The sequence below is a fragment of the Phoenix dactylifera genome, unplaced genomic scaffold (genome assembly GCF_009389715.1).
Source record: "Phoenix dactylifera cultivar Barhee BC4 unplaced genomic scaffold, palm_55x_up_171113_PBpolish2nd_filt_p 000599F, whole genome shotgun sequence".
In the NCBI taxonomy this organism is placed as follows: domain Eukaryota; kingdom Viridiplantae; phylum Streptophyta; class Magnoliopsida; order Arecales; family Arecaceae; genus Phoenix; species Phoenix dactylifera.
In genome coordinates, this window is record NW_024067996.1 from 186,782 (window position 1) to 200,318 (window position 13,537).

At 38.3% G+C, this 13,537-nt stretch overlaps 1 protein-coding gene across 1 annotated transcript; it reads right to left on the reverse strand.

Annotated features, from left to right (window-relative positions):
• Nucleotides 1-7,306: 7,306 nt before the first annotated feature.
• On the reverse strand, nucleotides 7,307-11,263 carry LOC120106667 (BTB/POZ domain-containing protein At3g22104-like). The gene is made up of 3 exons (XM_039119694.1): nucleotides 10,689-11,263; nucleotides 8,221-9,324; nucleotides 7,307-7,939 (listed from the first exon to the last, which is right to left on the reverse strand). The coding sequence occupies exons 1-3, from the start codon at nucleotides 10,749-10,751 to the stop codon at nucleotides 7,493-7,495; spliced, it is 1,614 nt and encodes a 537-aa protein (XP_038975622.1). The 5' UTR covers nucleotides 10,752-11,263; the 3' UTR covers nucleotides 7,307-7,492.
• Between the last annotated feature and the right edge of the window lie 2,274 nt (nucleotides 11,264-13,537).

Consider the following 13,537-nt stretch of genomic DNA (forward strand, 5'->3'; position numbering starts at 1 on the left):
TGAACTTGTGCATGGCACCTGTGAGGCCCAATAGTTCCATATCGGAAAGATTTGTTTCAGAATTTGCGCATATGAGGCGGGTGTCTCCAAATCCTGAAGACGCGTTTTGGGAGAAAAATAAAACCGGAGATGGGTGAATGACGCTTGCGTGAAGCTCCAGAACCGGACAATATTTGGCAGGGAAGCTCCGTGTTTCTCCCCATGTGACCCCCACGTGTGCACTAGGTGCCTCACGGGCCCCGCACAGGCGGAAGGCGTGACATTTGGTATCAGAGGCGAGGACGGCTCTTGTCCGAGGTGGGAAGGGTGTGAGGCTCAATAGTTCCACATCGAAAAAACTCGTTTTAGAGCCTAGACATATGAGGCTGGTGTCTCCAAATCCTGCAGATGTATATGGGAGGAAAACAAAATCGGGAAGGAGTGAAAGATGCTTGCATGAAGCCCCATGTTTTGCTCCTCATCTGGCAAGGGAGCTCCATGTTTCTCCCCTCATGTGGTCCCTACATGGGCACTGGGTGCCTCACGTGCCCCGCATAGGCGAGGGACGTGAGAGCACCATGGCTTGATTAAGACATAATAAAATTTTATTATTATTATTATTATTTAATAAAGGGAGGCTAACCACCCAATTTTATTAGAAAGAGATACTTACAATAACAGAGAGAAGGGAGAGGACATAAATGAATTAAATGGATTAAAATGTCCAGCCACTTAAATTGTTTAATTTCTTTCAAATTTATTTCACAATTAGTGCACCACCAATACCAAATTTGTTTGTGATCGTATTTGATTTTTTTCATCCCACACATCATGTGAGAGGTTTAACGACAAGCCATGTTGAAGGGGCTGGGGAGTGGACCAAAGTCCCTTGTTACCAATCCCCACGCAAATAAGGGACCCAAGGGATGTTAGGATACTTGGGTGCGCGCGCGCATTCAAGTTATAATCGAGTGAAACTCACGAAAATAACATAAACGAGGACCACGTCCATTTACTTTTTGACTATAATACAGAAACACATTTCTTTTACCATATATTCATGTCAGGAAACACAGTTTCAGAGTGAATTCTAATATATTTGCACTCAATTTGGGTGGTCCCGGCTACAGAGAGCATCCAAAGAAGCTTCTCATGTCGAAGAATATGCCTGCTTCCTTGTTGCTGGTGTGGTCCCTCCTCATGTGGATCACCTCATTTGAATTTTAAAATAAAAGAAAATAAGAAGGAAACCTCCAGCTTGGGTGAGTTAATCGAGAAGAAAGAGTGGGGTGTGGGGCTCTATGGAAAAACGAAAGAGAAAAAAGAGAGTAAAAACTAAGGAGAAAAAGAGGAAGAAAAAATACTACTTGTCGAATGAACTGATAGTTGATTTTATTCATATTTGGCCGAAATTTTAGTATGTCCGGCATTAAGAGCTCAAGATTGAACGATTTGGATCTTTAAAAAGCTTTCTCTATTGATGGTTTCAAAAATCAATACTTAGTGAAATTTATTCTCTATTTTGTTGTTTATTGTTGAAATCTGCCTTATTAGTGATGAATGTTCTTATTTTGAAAGCCAAGATTAAATTTTGTTGATGTTTGTGCAACCTCTAGTTGATCTAGAGAGAATCATTGTAATCTCATTATTCTAAATAGTTGAAGTTTTTGGCTGGACTAGGTTCCGTGAGTTTTTTTCTTCACATCAAAGAGTTTTCCACATTAAAAATTGTATCATCTCTTGTTTGTAGATTGCTTGATTATTTTGCTTATTAATTGCTTGAGTAGATTGTAGAGATTATTGTTGCTTGGGAAGTGATATCTCATTTAATAACATAAAGAAAAAAAAATTTTGTAGCATCATTATTTCTTAATTGCATTTTTTCAACAAAGTGGTATCAAGCAAGTTGCTAGTGGTTGAACTTTTCTTGTGTTAATTAAATGGAAGAGCATTTATGTTGCAATTTGATTAAACTCACATATTTTAATTATTCAATTTGGAAGCTGCGATGGAAAGATTTACTATATTGCAAAAATTTGTATGATCCTATGAGATAGTGTCAAACCAAGTGACAAAACTTGACAAGAGTGGGAGAAAATGAATAGAAAGATGGTTGGATTGATTATGCAGTGGATAGATAATAGTGTTTTTCATCATGTTGCTATAGAAATTAATGCTCATAGTTTATGGAAGATATTAGAGAGTCTCTATGAGCGAAAGATTGTACAGAATAAGGCATTCATGATCAGAAAGCTTGTGAATATGAAGTATAAGAAGAAAAGTTCAACGACCGAGCATTTAAGTAGATTTCAAGATGTGGTAAATTAGCTAAATACTATGAAAATGATGTTAAATGGTGAGTTGCAAGCATTTTTATTGCTCGGCTTCTTGGCTGATAGTTGGAAAACTCTAGTTGTGTCACTTAGTAATTTAGCTTTTAATGGTGTGGTAATGTTGGGAATGGTTAAAAATAGTATCCTTAATGAGAAGGTTAGAAAAAGAGAACATGGTGTAACTCTACAGTTAGAGGCATTGGTTATAGAAAAGTAGGGGAGGAGTAAAACTAGAATCTTGCAAAATTCTAACAATCATGATAAGTCAAAGATAAGGTCCAGATTCAGAAATGAGATCAAATGTTTTTATTATGGTAGGCTAGGGCACATGAAAAGAGAGTGCACAAAATTTAAAAGAGAGCAATCAAGGGGAAGAGGTGAAGAAAAAAAGGAAGAAAATGATACGACAATAGTTGAATCTGATGGTGATGTCGGTATTATTTGTAGGATGCTTGTGTAAATCTTACATGCGAGGATTGTATTTGGGTTGTTGACTCAGGTGCCTCTTTACTTCTCGACGAAATTTCTTTCCATCTTATGCTAGTGGTGATATTAGTAGTGTTAAGATGGAAAATGATGGAGTAACTAAGATTATGGGCATAGAAGATATTTGCTTGGAAGCCGACATTGAGTGTTAACTATTATTAAATTAAATTGGCGAGAGATGTTCCACATATCTGTTGAGTTACGCCCCGCGCGATGTGACGATCACAACGGAATATCGCACGGGACGTTGTTCATCGTATGAACGCGCCATAGATCATAGAGTTCAAAAATTTTTCTGGATCCAAATCTAGAAGACCTTTGCTCATGAGGGAGGGAAGATTAGGATCTGAAAAAGGTTGATTAAATATCACAAAATTGAAAAAAAATCAGAAACAAAGATTTGAAGATCCCATTTTCAAACTTTTGTGCGGGTGGAAAAATACCGCAGCTTGATGATCATAGGAGGTTCCTATTGGAGCCGCATAAGCGTCTGGCCTCTACAGGTATCCACATGAGGACTTGAATATCTGAGATCAGATCTCACCGGAGTGCTAGCTCCTTGCAGAGACCTTTCATGACTATCAATAATGATTAGAAGAAGATCAACAACATACCTCCTTGAAGAAGAATTCTTTCTTCTTCAACCTTGTTCACGATGAAGGAAGGAAAGGAGGAAGCTTTGCACTGTGGATCTTCCTTGCCTTGCTATCGTGGAGAAAGAGGATGAAGAAGACCTCTTGCTGCCATGGAGAAGGGAGGAAGAAGGCTTGGGCATGGAAGGAAAGAACCCTTCTTTCCTTGGGCGTGTAGGCTCTCCCCTTAGGTTCTCTTCTCACGCTTCCAACACACCTTTGGAAGAGGAAGAAGGCTTGCTCCTTGCTGCCATGGGAGAAGAGAAGAAGAGGGAGAGGGAGGAGGCATGGAGAAGGAGGAAGAAACTCCAATAAATTGCCCTCACAGGCCTCCAATAAACTTTTTTTATAATTGGTGGCTTAGGGTTTTTCCAAGGCTTATCAAACCAAGAGATAAACTCTACCTTGCCGCCCACCACTGGATCAATGCCAAGTGTCCATGGCGCCATGATCAAGTGGATTAGAATCCATTTAGGTGGCGCCTCAAATCAATGCATGACATGTGTCCTTGGATCAAGAGATTGGAGCCTAATCACATTGGGCTTGAACCTCTTTCATGGCGCCTTGGATGGGTCCTAATCACATTAGGACTTGTCCCTTAATTAGGCTAACTCCTAATCACATTAGAAAAATTAGATGGGGCGCCATGCATCCTACGACGCCATGCGGACTTTAGAGTCCTTATGGTATGAACACGACTTAATGCATTTTCATCCTACGATGCCATGTGGACTTTAAAATTCGTATGGTGTGAACACGACTTAAGGCATATTCCAAGAATATACCTTGATCTAATCAGGGTTAAACCAATCATGAGCCCAACTCAATTTGGGTCGAACCCAATTTGATTTGGCTCATCAAATCAGCCTAATTGCAATCCAATTGCAATCAATTCCACTTAATTCTTCTTCCATTAACTCATTAATACTTAATAGGTTAATTCAATCACCAATTATATTAATCATTGACATCAATTGTGATTCTAAATCATAATTACTATAATTTGACTAATCAAATTCTCTATGTGTGTGACCTCGTAGGTTTTATTCTGTCTGGTAGTGAGACATATTGAGATCCCCATCTCAATATCACTGAAACTCCTTTTAGTGGACTGAAACAATTTCAATTCTGCTCTTAGGGTTCACTGATCATCAAGTGAATGCCTTCGAATCTCACAATCCACTAGTGACACCTAGCAGTATGTGGTGGCAACCCAGCAGAATGGAATGTCTGAACCTCTAGGTGCAGTTAGCGTATGATACAGTCCCTCTATCATGGATCAGGACGGAGATTATAGATAACTTGCCAAACCTCATCGTCCGTCATATGTCAAATTTATTCGACTTCTAATTCGAGATATGGAAAACTCTTTTTCCAAAATACCTGGCCAGAAATTTATCGAACTTAGTCTCATAAATCACATAGGATCACTCCAATCTATCAAGGTCGATAGATCCCATCTAGATGCAACCCTATATTCCAAAATGAATCTATTGCAGTAATCTGCACCACAAGAACCCGAATGGCTAGGGCCCAAGTTCACATGCTCGTCAAACTATAGCAATCTCACGGTGAATAGCTGAGGCATCGCAGATTAAAGGACTAGTCATACAACTGCAGCATAAATAGTCGCTGACGAGTGGATAGACATATATGTGACTACTTTCTTTGGTCATGCTCAGTATCTTGTTCTCTAACAAGTACTTGCACAATCACTCTAGAGCTTCTACACTGTAGACTCGAGACTCATCCATCTGACTAAGTGATCTGTGCACTAATCTTATCGAATCGATCACCGTCCCTCGTGATGGTTCTATTGATCAGGAGCATTTAGAAATTAATTCATAATAACACATGCCTCAAATTCTCAACTCCTTGAGAATATGTGTCACCATCTTATTAATTTCTTGGACGATTCATGGACACATACAAATATGAATGAATAATAAATTGCCCAATCTTATTAATCAATAAGAGTCCAATTACAAATTTATGCCCAGATTATAAATATGTGTCAGCTATATTGGTTTCTAGTGCATACTTCTAACAATATCCGCCTCCACTTGATCTCTACTGGAGTACTTGATGATGAAACAGGAGCAACTCCATGCATTTGGGGGCCTAAGGTGAACTCAAAGGCCCCAACATAAATGCATTTGGGTGCTTTAATGCATAAATAAGGAAAGAGATAATAAATTTCTTTAGGTAAGAGATACGTCCCAACATAAATGTATTTGGGGACCTCAATGCATTTATAGCTATAAAAATATGTAGCATTTGAAGCTCCCAAATGCATTGGGGGCCTCAATGCATTTGGACGCTCACCTTAGAACTCATTATAATAAATGTATTTGGGGGTCGGGGCCTAAGGGTTGAGCCAACCCTGTGATGAAGATTACCATAACTACTTTGGTGAAGGAATGTGGAAGCTTACCAAGGATTCTCTCTTGGTAGTAAGAGGAAAGAAATCAAGCATACTTTACATGATGCAAGCAAAATTGTACAAGAAGGAGGTGAATGCAGTTCAAGATTCCTCCATTAAATTATTGCATAAGCGGCTTGACACATTAGTTAGAATGGACTTCTGGCAAAAAAAGAAAAAACTTCTTGCCATAAAAGATATGCTCTTAAAAATTTATACTCAATTGTTTAACTAGCAAACAACATTATTATTTTTTAATTATATTTTTCTAGCGTCTCAAATCACATCCATGTCTCATGCCATTAAATTCACTGGGTTGCATGGCGCTACCATGCAATGCCGTGCGCACCCCTCCATTTCTCAAGCGCAACGACAATGGCGTGGGGTCTCGCAACTCCGCGTGCCCTTTGCCGCGTTCCTCGCCTCGGGGTTCATCGAGACCCTTTCACAAGCTCGTTTACAAAGTATAAACTATAATTACGTGAGCATCGTATAAACTAATTAGTAGTGAGTGGTGACTTTGGATGGAGAGTCCCACCAACAACTATTCAACATTTTCTTCTTTTTTTTTTTAGTGAGCTTTCCACTTAGCATTTTGTTAATGGTGGTCCTGTTTAATCATACTGCAAACAGCACTTACTGCCCGTGAGCACAACAAACTCAAGAGCAGACCATTAATCACCTCAAATCACTATTAAAAATATAAAAAAGTGGATCTAGTGCACCAGGTCCTTCATCATTTGGCTAGTCGGCTTCCACAGGAAAAGAACTAGAATTCGGCTGGTCCATGTAATACCTGAGCTCATTGGGAAATGACTAGATCTCCATGGTGGAGTTGAACTCCACAAACCCCTCAGTTATTTTTTCTTAGGAGGAGGTATCCAAAGCTAAGAAGGTAACATGTAGAAATAGGCTCGCATCTTTTTTTTTTTTTTTTCAGTTGACTGCTCCCTGACCATCGGTCGCTACGATGCCTGTACGTCGGTCTTGCTAATGTTGTCATGGAGACATTGGGCAACCTCACGCTCAGAAAGCCCAAAGATTTCCACAGACTTGGACTTGGAACCATGAAACTAAATGGAGAGATGTTACTGAATTGGCTTTTGTATACGAGGAATAGTAAAATCGGCCAAAGGTAAACTGTTTCAATACTACGTATCCCTCCCTTCATAGAATGTCCTGATTTATATGGTAATAGTTCTCTTGAATCCAAAGAAATTTTCTATGCTTCAAATTTTGAATTAGCGCCGTTGCAAGCTTAGATGTTCTTAGAGTGGCTTAGCCAATGGGAAGTTACCAGGCTGCCAACTGCCTCTTAGCTAAAGATACCTGTCAGTCTTTTAGCGAGGGCTATAAAAAGCCTGTACCATGAACACTAATGACAAAAGAAGAGCCAAACTTATCAGCAGACGTACAAATGGACATCTCACCCTTCAGAAAGAACAATCCAACAATCTTTCATTTTCCTCTGTTAAAGGCACCGCTCGCTTACCAGCTTTACCACAGGAAGGGACCAAGACATTATAGCAGATACTGTGGAACCCACTTGTCAACAATAATATTATGTACAAATATATATATATATATATATATATATATATATATATATATATATATATATATATATATATAGAATTGAATCATGAACATAGTCTAGGGACTGATCTCGAGCTACCAGGACTGGATACCTCAGTCTTCATGATCTTTGCCATCTGCGTTCGCATTTTTTTGCAAATCTTCTCCAATTCCATTACCCTGCATTGCATTCCTTGCAGATGGGCTTTGAGCTTCTCATTCTCCATTGGCAAATTGAGCTTCTTTGCATAAAGAATGATCTGCTCACCATCGTCACATTGATTTTTCTCATACTCATTTCCCTTGAGAGGAGAACTGAAAGATTTTAAGTGGTTGGTGTCTTCGAGTAGGCTCTTGAGCTTCAATTGTTGAGAAATTAGTGCTTGGACTGCTGTCCTCTTAGGAACTTTTGAGTTCCATGCAAGATGCTTGCAGGATTCCACTGAAAGCTTCTCGCAGTTTATGGCACAACATATATTCATCTTCTCTTCCTCAGATAATTGAGCATGAACCTGAGTATATATCAAAGGATAATGGACGCAGCAGAGAGAAAAACTTCAGATCAAATATTTGAAGTGGCAACCAAAAGTTTTTGAAGAATTAAAATTAGTTCATTATTAACTAAAATTCTAGAATTCCCCTTGAATCTATCCAATTGGACTAGTAATAGTGAGAGCTCAGAGTATTAGCCTTACTATTTTTGTTTGGTTTTTAATTTGAATCACCTAGAACATAAATTGGAAGAACTTATGTGAACACTGAGATGAAAATTTTGATCACATAAATGACTCACCTCAAGGTAAATGACGATTGCTTGGTACATGGCATCATGAGAATCTCTTGCAGCATCAGGTAGGGCTATAGTTAGTGCAATGAACTTTGGGGGCTTCAAACATGAGTCAGGAGCAACTTCTGCTAGGTATAAGTCAATTAAGCTCCCCACCTGCTTCAATCTAGTTACAGATGCTTGGCCTCCAGCACTAAGAAAAGATTTCACAAACCTTAAGACTAGATTTACATCATAAATACTTTCCATCCCAGCTGGGGCTGGCACAAGTAAATTGTCCAATGTTGCTTGATCAAGCTGACTTCCTATCATACTCTCCAATCTGCTCCTGCAACACTTGCTTAGATTCAGAGATGATGAGATCCGAAGAATTCCAAACAAGCTCTTGCAGGACACTGAGCTTCTATCAAGAGAGTAGAGCAAGTCGACCACAACTTCAGCGCATTTCTTCTTCTCATCAGAGGTGGCATTGGAAAATTTACATTTGATGTAGTAAAAGAGGAACCTACTGACCGTCGCATGATCTACTTTCTGAGAAACCATGCTCTTGATTATTTTCTTGATAGAGTCGGAGTTCAAAACCACAAGATCTTCAAACCACCAAACTCGGTAATTGCTGTTTTTAGTGCTAACGGTACTCCTTGTATCACATGAAAAGCGGAAAGTGAAGCTCTCCGGAGAGGAACCTGTAGGACTTGTATCACTGGCTGTCGTGATTCTTCCTACTAGAGTCTCTAATATTTTATCAACGATCCCCGAGGAGTTGGCTGCAGGGAAGAAATCTTGGCACTGTTTCAAGGCATTCACGATCTCGGACCACGTCCAATAAAGAATTCCCTCAAGAGATTTTTCAGTCAGCTCGATCAAGTTTGGGGAGGAAGAGACATCCTCGCTCATCTCCATAAACTGAGCTATGCAGTGGAGAACGCAGGTATTAGTGGGAGTTATCTGAATTCCGCCATTACTGTAGCAGAACCTGGTCATGAGCTCAAATGCCTCAGGCCCTCCTGGCAAGTCATGGAATATTACTTTCAGAACCTTAGTCGCTGCTGCATCTGATGGTTTGTTAAATAACTTCCTCAGCCTACCAGAGAATGATGAAAGGATTTCCTGCAAAGGGCCACAGAGTTATAACTCATATGAACAAAGTTATCCACCCAAATATAACAAAGGCTTTGTGTAGAAGGATATGATATGTGGTAACGTTTAGCAATTAGTATATTAAATTGTTATGAAAAGAGTTGAATGGTAATAATAGATCTTCTGATAGAACTATGGTAATAACAAATCGAATTCTTCTGATGAAGTTTAACTGTTTAAGGACACATCGAGGAAGTTATAGAAAAAAGAATTACCAAAAGATCCAAGATAGGTGTAGATAGCCATCTAAGGAAAAAAATTGCCGAAAATTGTTAGTAAAGTAGAAGAGGGGATTGGCATGAAATGCAAAACAATTCAGAACATCCCTAATCCCCTTCAAAGAATTGGAAATTTTTTTCGAAGACAGCCACCAAAAGCATTGAATTCATGAAGGAAGCTAAAGCCCATTACTAGAAGGTGTGCAGTAGCTATAGGCATTTACTAGAAGACAATGAAATAAGGAGAACAAGAAGGCAAAATCATTCCTTCATACATGGTAAGGAAGCAATGACACCACCCATGAGGCCAACTTTAATTGGACAGAGAGGTGGGACTGGAAAGGGAGATAAATGAGTACAACATTTAATCCTCGCATGAAGAGGTCTTAAATGAGAGCAAAAAAGAACCAAAGTCATTAAAACATATGCTCATAACTTGTGATAAAGCAATAGAAGCTATCAAAAAGAGGTAGCAGAACACAGAAGCAAACATTCCATAAGAAGAGAGGGTGAAGTTGATTGGCCAACAGAAGATGATACAGTGAAGAAAACCAAAGATGGCACCCAAAACAAAAAAAATGTCTGCAAGAGTAGAAATTGGATGAGACCAAAAGATGGTTGAAACGAAGGACAAAATTAAGAAGAGAATCTGATCGATTTCTCCATTAGCAGTTAAAAACAGTTCAAAAACTACCAAAAAATGACAAACCTCAAATTTCCCAAACAGTGGCCATTAGCCACCAAAAATAACCAAAGTAGCAAACAAGAAGACTTAAAATACCATTCTATTCATAGGAATGAAACCTTAAAGACAACAGTACATCAAACAAGGAATCGAGCAAAGATGAAAGAAAGAGACACTCCAAACCTTCAAAGAAAAGAACTTTTGGATTAAATCCTTTTTGACTGCCCCTTAAAAGTAAAAATCGCGTCTTTCTTTAATCAGGAAGAAACAGGGAATAACTTACATATCTGTGGCGAATGAAGTAAAGCCAATTCAGGAACTTGATCAAAATCCTAAATTTTCTTGAAGGTACTATGAAAAAAAACAAAGAGAAATATTTGGAAATACAGATACCAAATTATCCATTAGTACTGGTAGGAGAAAGAACTTACCTTACTCACTAAGAAGATCTCTTCCCCATTGACATCCACTTCAAGGTCACAAGTCACCTTCATTGCCTCCAAAAACAAATTTCACCCCAGAAGGGCTTCAAAAACAGTGATCTTTGGAACAGGTAACCAAACTCCAACTTCTAAGACCAATCTCTAGGACTGAAAAAGGATACAATGATGGAGATGGGAAAGGAGATGGAGGGAAAAGGAAACCCACAAAGCCAAATTCTCAGAAGGGCAACAAGACAAAGGGAAGGCAGAGCCCTTCTGGCTGGTCAAATGGAAGGGAAGAGAAGGGAAAGAAAAGAAAAGAAAAGAGAAAAGAAGTCACATTTTCTGAGACACCAAGGCCCAGAAGACAGATAGGAAGAGTGGGGAGAGAGGGTAGTAGTGTTGGGGAAGCGACCAATAGAGTTGGTGAGGAGAATCCTAACGTCTCTGGTAGTCTTTTCCAACTCCTAGTAAGTTTATAGAATGCTCTGTTCGGACCCCAAGCTTTGAGCTCAAGGAGACTCTTTCCTATGGCCTCTCTCCAGTCTTAAGCTCTCACCCATCTCAAGCCTTCTCACTGCCAAATCCCAGTTCTTCCTCATGCAATAAACAAATATAACCAGCCCAACAAACATCTTTCTTAGAAAGTGCCATGCTTTCCCATGTGAATAATTACCTGCCCAAAATGCCCCTCAAAATGGAGAGGAGAGAGAAGGATGACATCTTAATTTAAATTTTTTAAAAAATTATATAAGTTTATGAAAAAATTATATCCATATGGCCTTGCGCGCCACCAATCACAACCTCGAGATCCCATGAGACACTTATCTTGATTCTTGATATATTGCTATAGAAAAAGGTGGCTGGGATTCATGGCGTGCACAACTATGTGGTGTATGCTAATATAAAATATAATTTCTCCCATTTATATTGAAGTTGGTATCTGCGGATAACATCACTCCTTGGGACATCTCTTGGGTGGTTGTTTCCCGTGCGATTGTGATGTGCCCTGGTTTCATCTCCCCTTTCTCTTGAATCTTTTAGTAGCGACCTGAAATGAAACCATGGGTCATGTTTGAAGGTGTGACTCCATCCATTTTAGAAGACCGGCTTAGGTCTTAGAATCCAAAGGAAGTTGGATTACCGAATGGACCATGCGCGACTGGTTTGAAACAAAAGAAGCAACCTGACCTTAATCGACTCCACAACTCAATAGAGTCGGTTTGCCGTAAAGACCTTAATCTATTTATTAGGTAAACTCTGAAGATCGGAGATGGTGGCACTTTGAAATGTTTGAAACAGCACATGCTAAACGTGGCACATGGTGCTCCCCTTAGCCTTGGTGCGTTATTATATATATATATATATATATATATATGCTAAACAGGTAAGTCATTAGTGAAGCTTTCCTATTTCCCGTGGCTGGCTTTTCTACCCCTTCATAGCTAGCTTAGTTCTCACTAAATTTCTGTTTCCTTAAAGCATTAACTTGCTTACATAGGATGTAAATCATAAGAAAATTAACCCCAAAGCAAGCAAACCTACATGCATGCACTTGATGATATTATCCCATATAAATACTGATTTCAGCCAAGCTCTTCAATCCCTTGATAATTCAGCATGAGTGGAAACTTCAGAAGGGTTCCATTTCTTTTCTCAGAACAGAGAACCTATTTCTTTGAATTCACTTGAAAGGGGCCACTATTATTAAGCAACAAAAATTAAAAAGGACTATCCAAAATTGTCAAGCATTGTAAGCAGACGCAATTGAGAATCCAACTCCATTAATTTTAGCTCGACCATGTGGGCTTTACTTCATGATTCATCCTGTTGTAAGTCCAAATTCTTCAGAGGAGTAACAAATCATATTTTAGTATTCCTAACGACTAACGAGGCCTTCTTAGGTCCCCTTCTCTATTTAATGTTTATATTGAATGTTAGTTGTTAGGGGCATCAACCATGACCTAACTTGCATTCTATAACTTGTCTCAATAACTGATCGCTTAATTACTTCCCAATAATATATATCAAGCCATGCGTACAGGCCCGAGCTTGAATGGTGCGAGTGGTGGTGAAATGGTGGGTGGATATTTTGCCACGGCATGCTTGAGACGGAATAGACGTTGTGCATGGTAATGAGCCCTTGTAACGACCATTCCAGTCAAAAATTCAGAACAAACATTAAACATAAAAAAAAATTGCAAAAAAAATAATAATTGTGGAAAAAAAATTAATTTATTTAAAAAATACCGACCAAAATAATAAGTTCACTCTCTAGATGCTCCACATATAGAGTTTTTTCTCTTACCACAAAAGGCATCTCGGCAAACTCTCTTTGTTTATAAAATCATATTATCTCTCCCACTATAAGAAAATATTAATATCTCACACCAACTAAAAAGCAAACTCAAATATATTAAGTCTAAAGTTAAGCCTAACTAAAATGAACCTGCACTAAAAAACAAACTTTTCCAACTAGTATTGGAATGGAAAACAAAGATAAAGAGAATCCTAGTACAAATACAATAAGCAATAGACTTCCAACAAATTAGAATTCAAATTGCAAAAACTATTTCTATTTATCTGTTTATAATTGAAAACTACAAATACAATTGTACATGTTTAGTTGTTTGATGTTGAAAAATATATGGCAATTTTGCAAGTAATTTGGTAATGTTGCAATTTTGGAAATAATGAACCGTTTACCATTTCTAATAGTAATCATGTTATTTTTATAACTATAATAAGAAAGATAATATTATTACTAAATTATTATTCAATTATATATAACAAAAATTACTATAACAATTATATCACAATAAAATAATTTGATATTATAAAAATTAGATATATTTTTA

Bases quoted from the DNA above. Each gene is read 5' to 3' on its own strand.
- LOC120106667 (XM_039119694.1), bottom strand. From the start codon at position 10,751: ATGAAGGTGACTTGTGACCTTGAAGTGGATGTCAATGGGGAAGAGATC. The intron at 9,325-10,688 runs GTAAGTTCTTTC...GGCCCTTTGCAG, and splicing joins AGATCTTCTTAGTGAGTAAG to GAAATCCTTTCATCATTCTC. The intron at 7,940-8,220 runs GTGAGTCATTTA...ATATATACTCAG, and splicing joins CAATCGTCATTTACCTTGAG to GTTCATGCTCAATTATCTGA.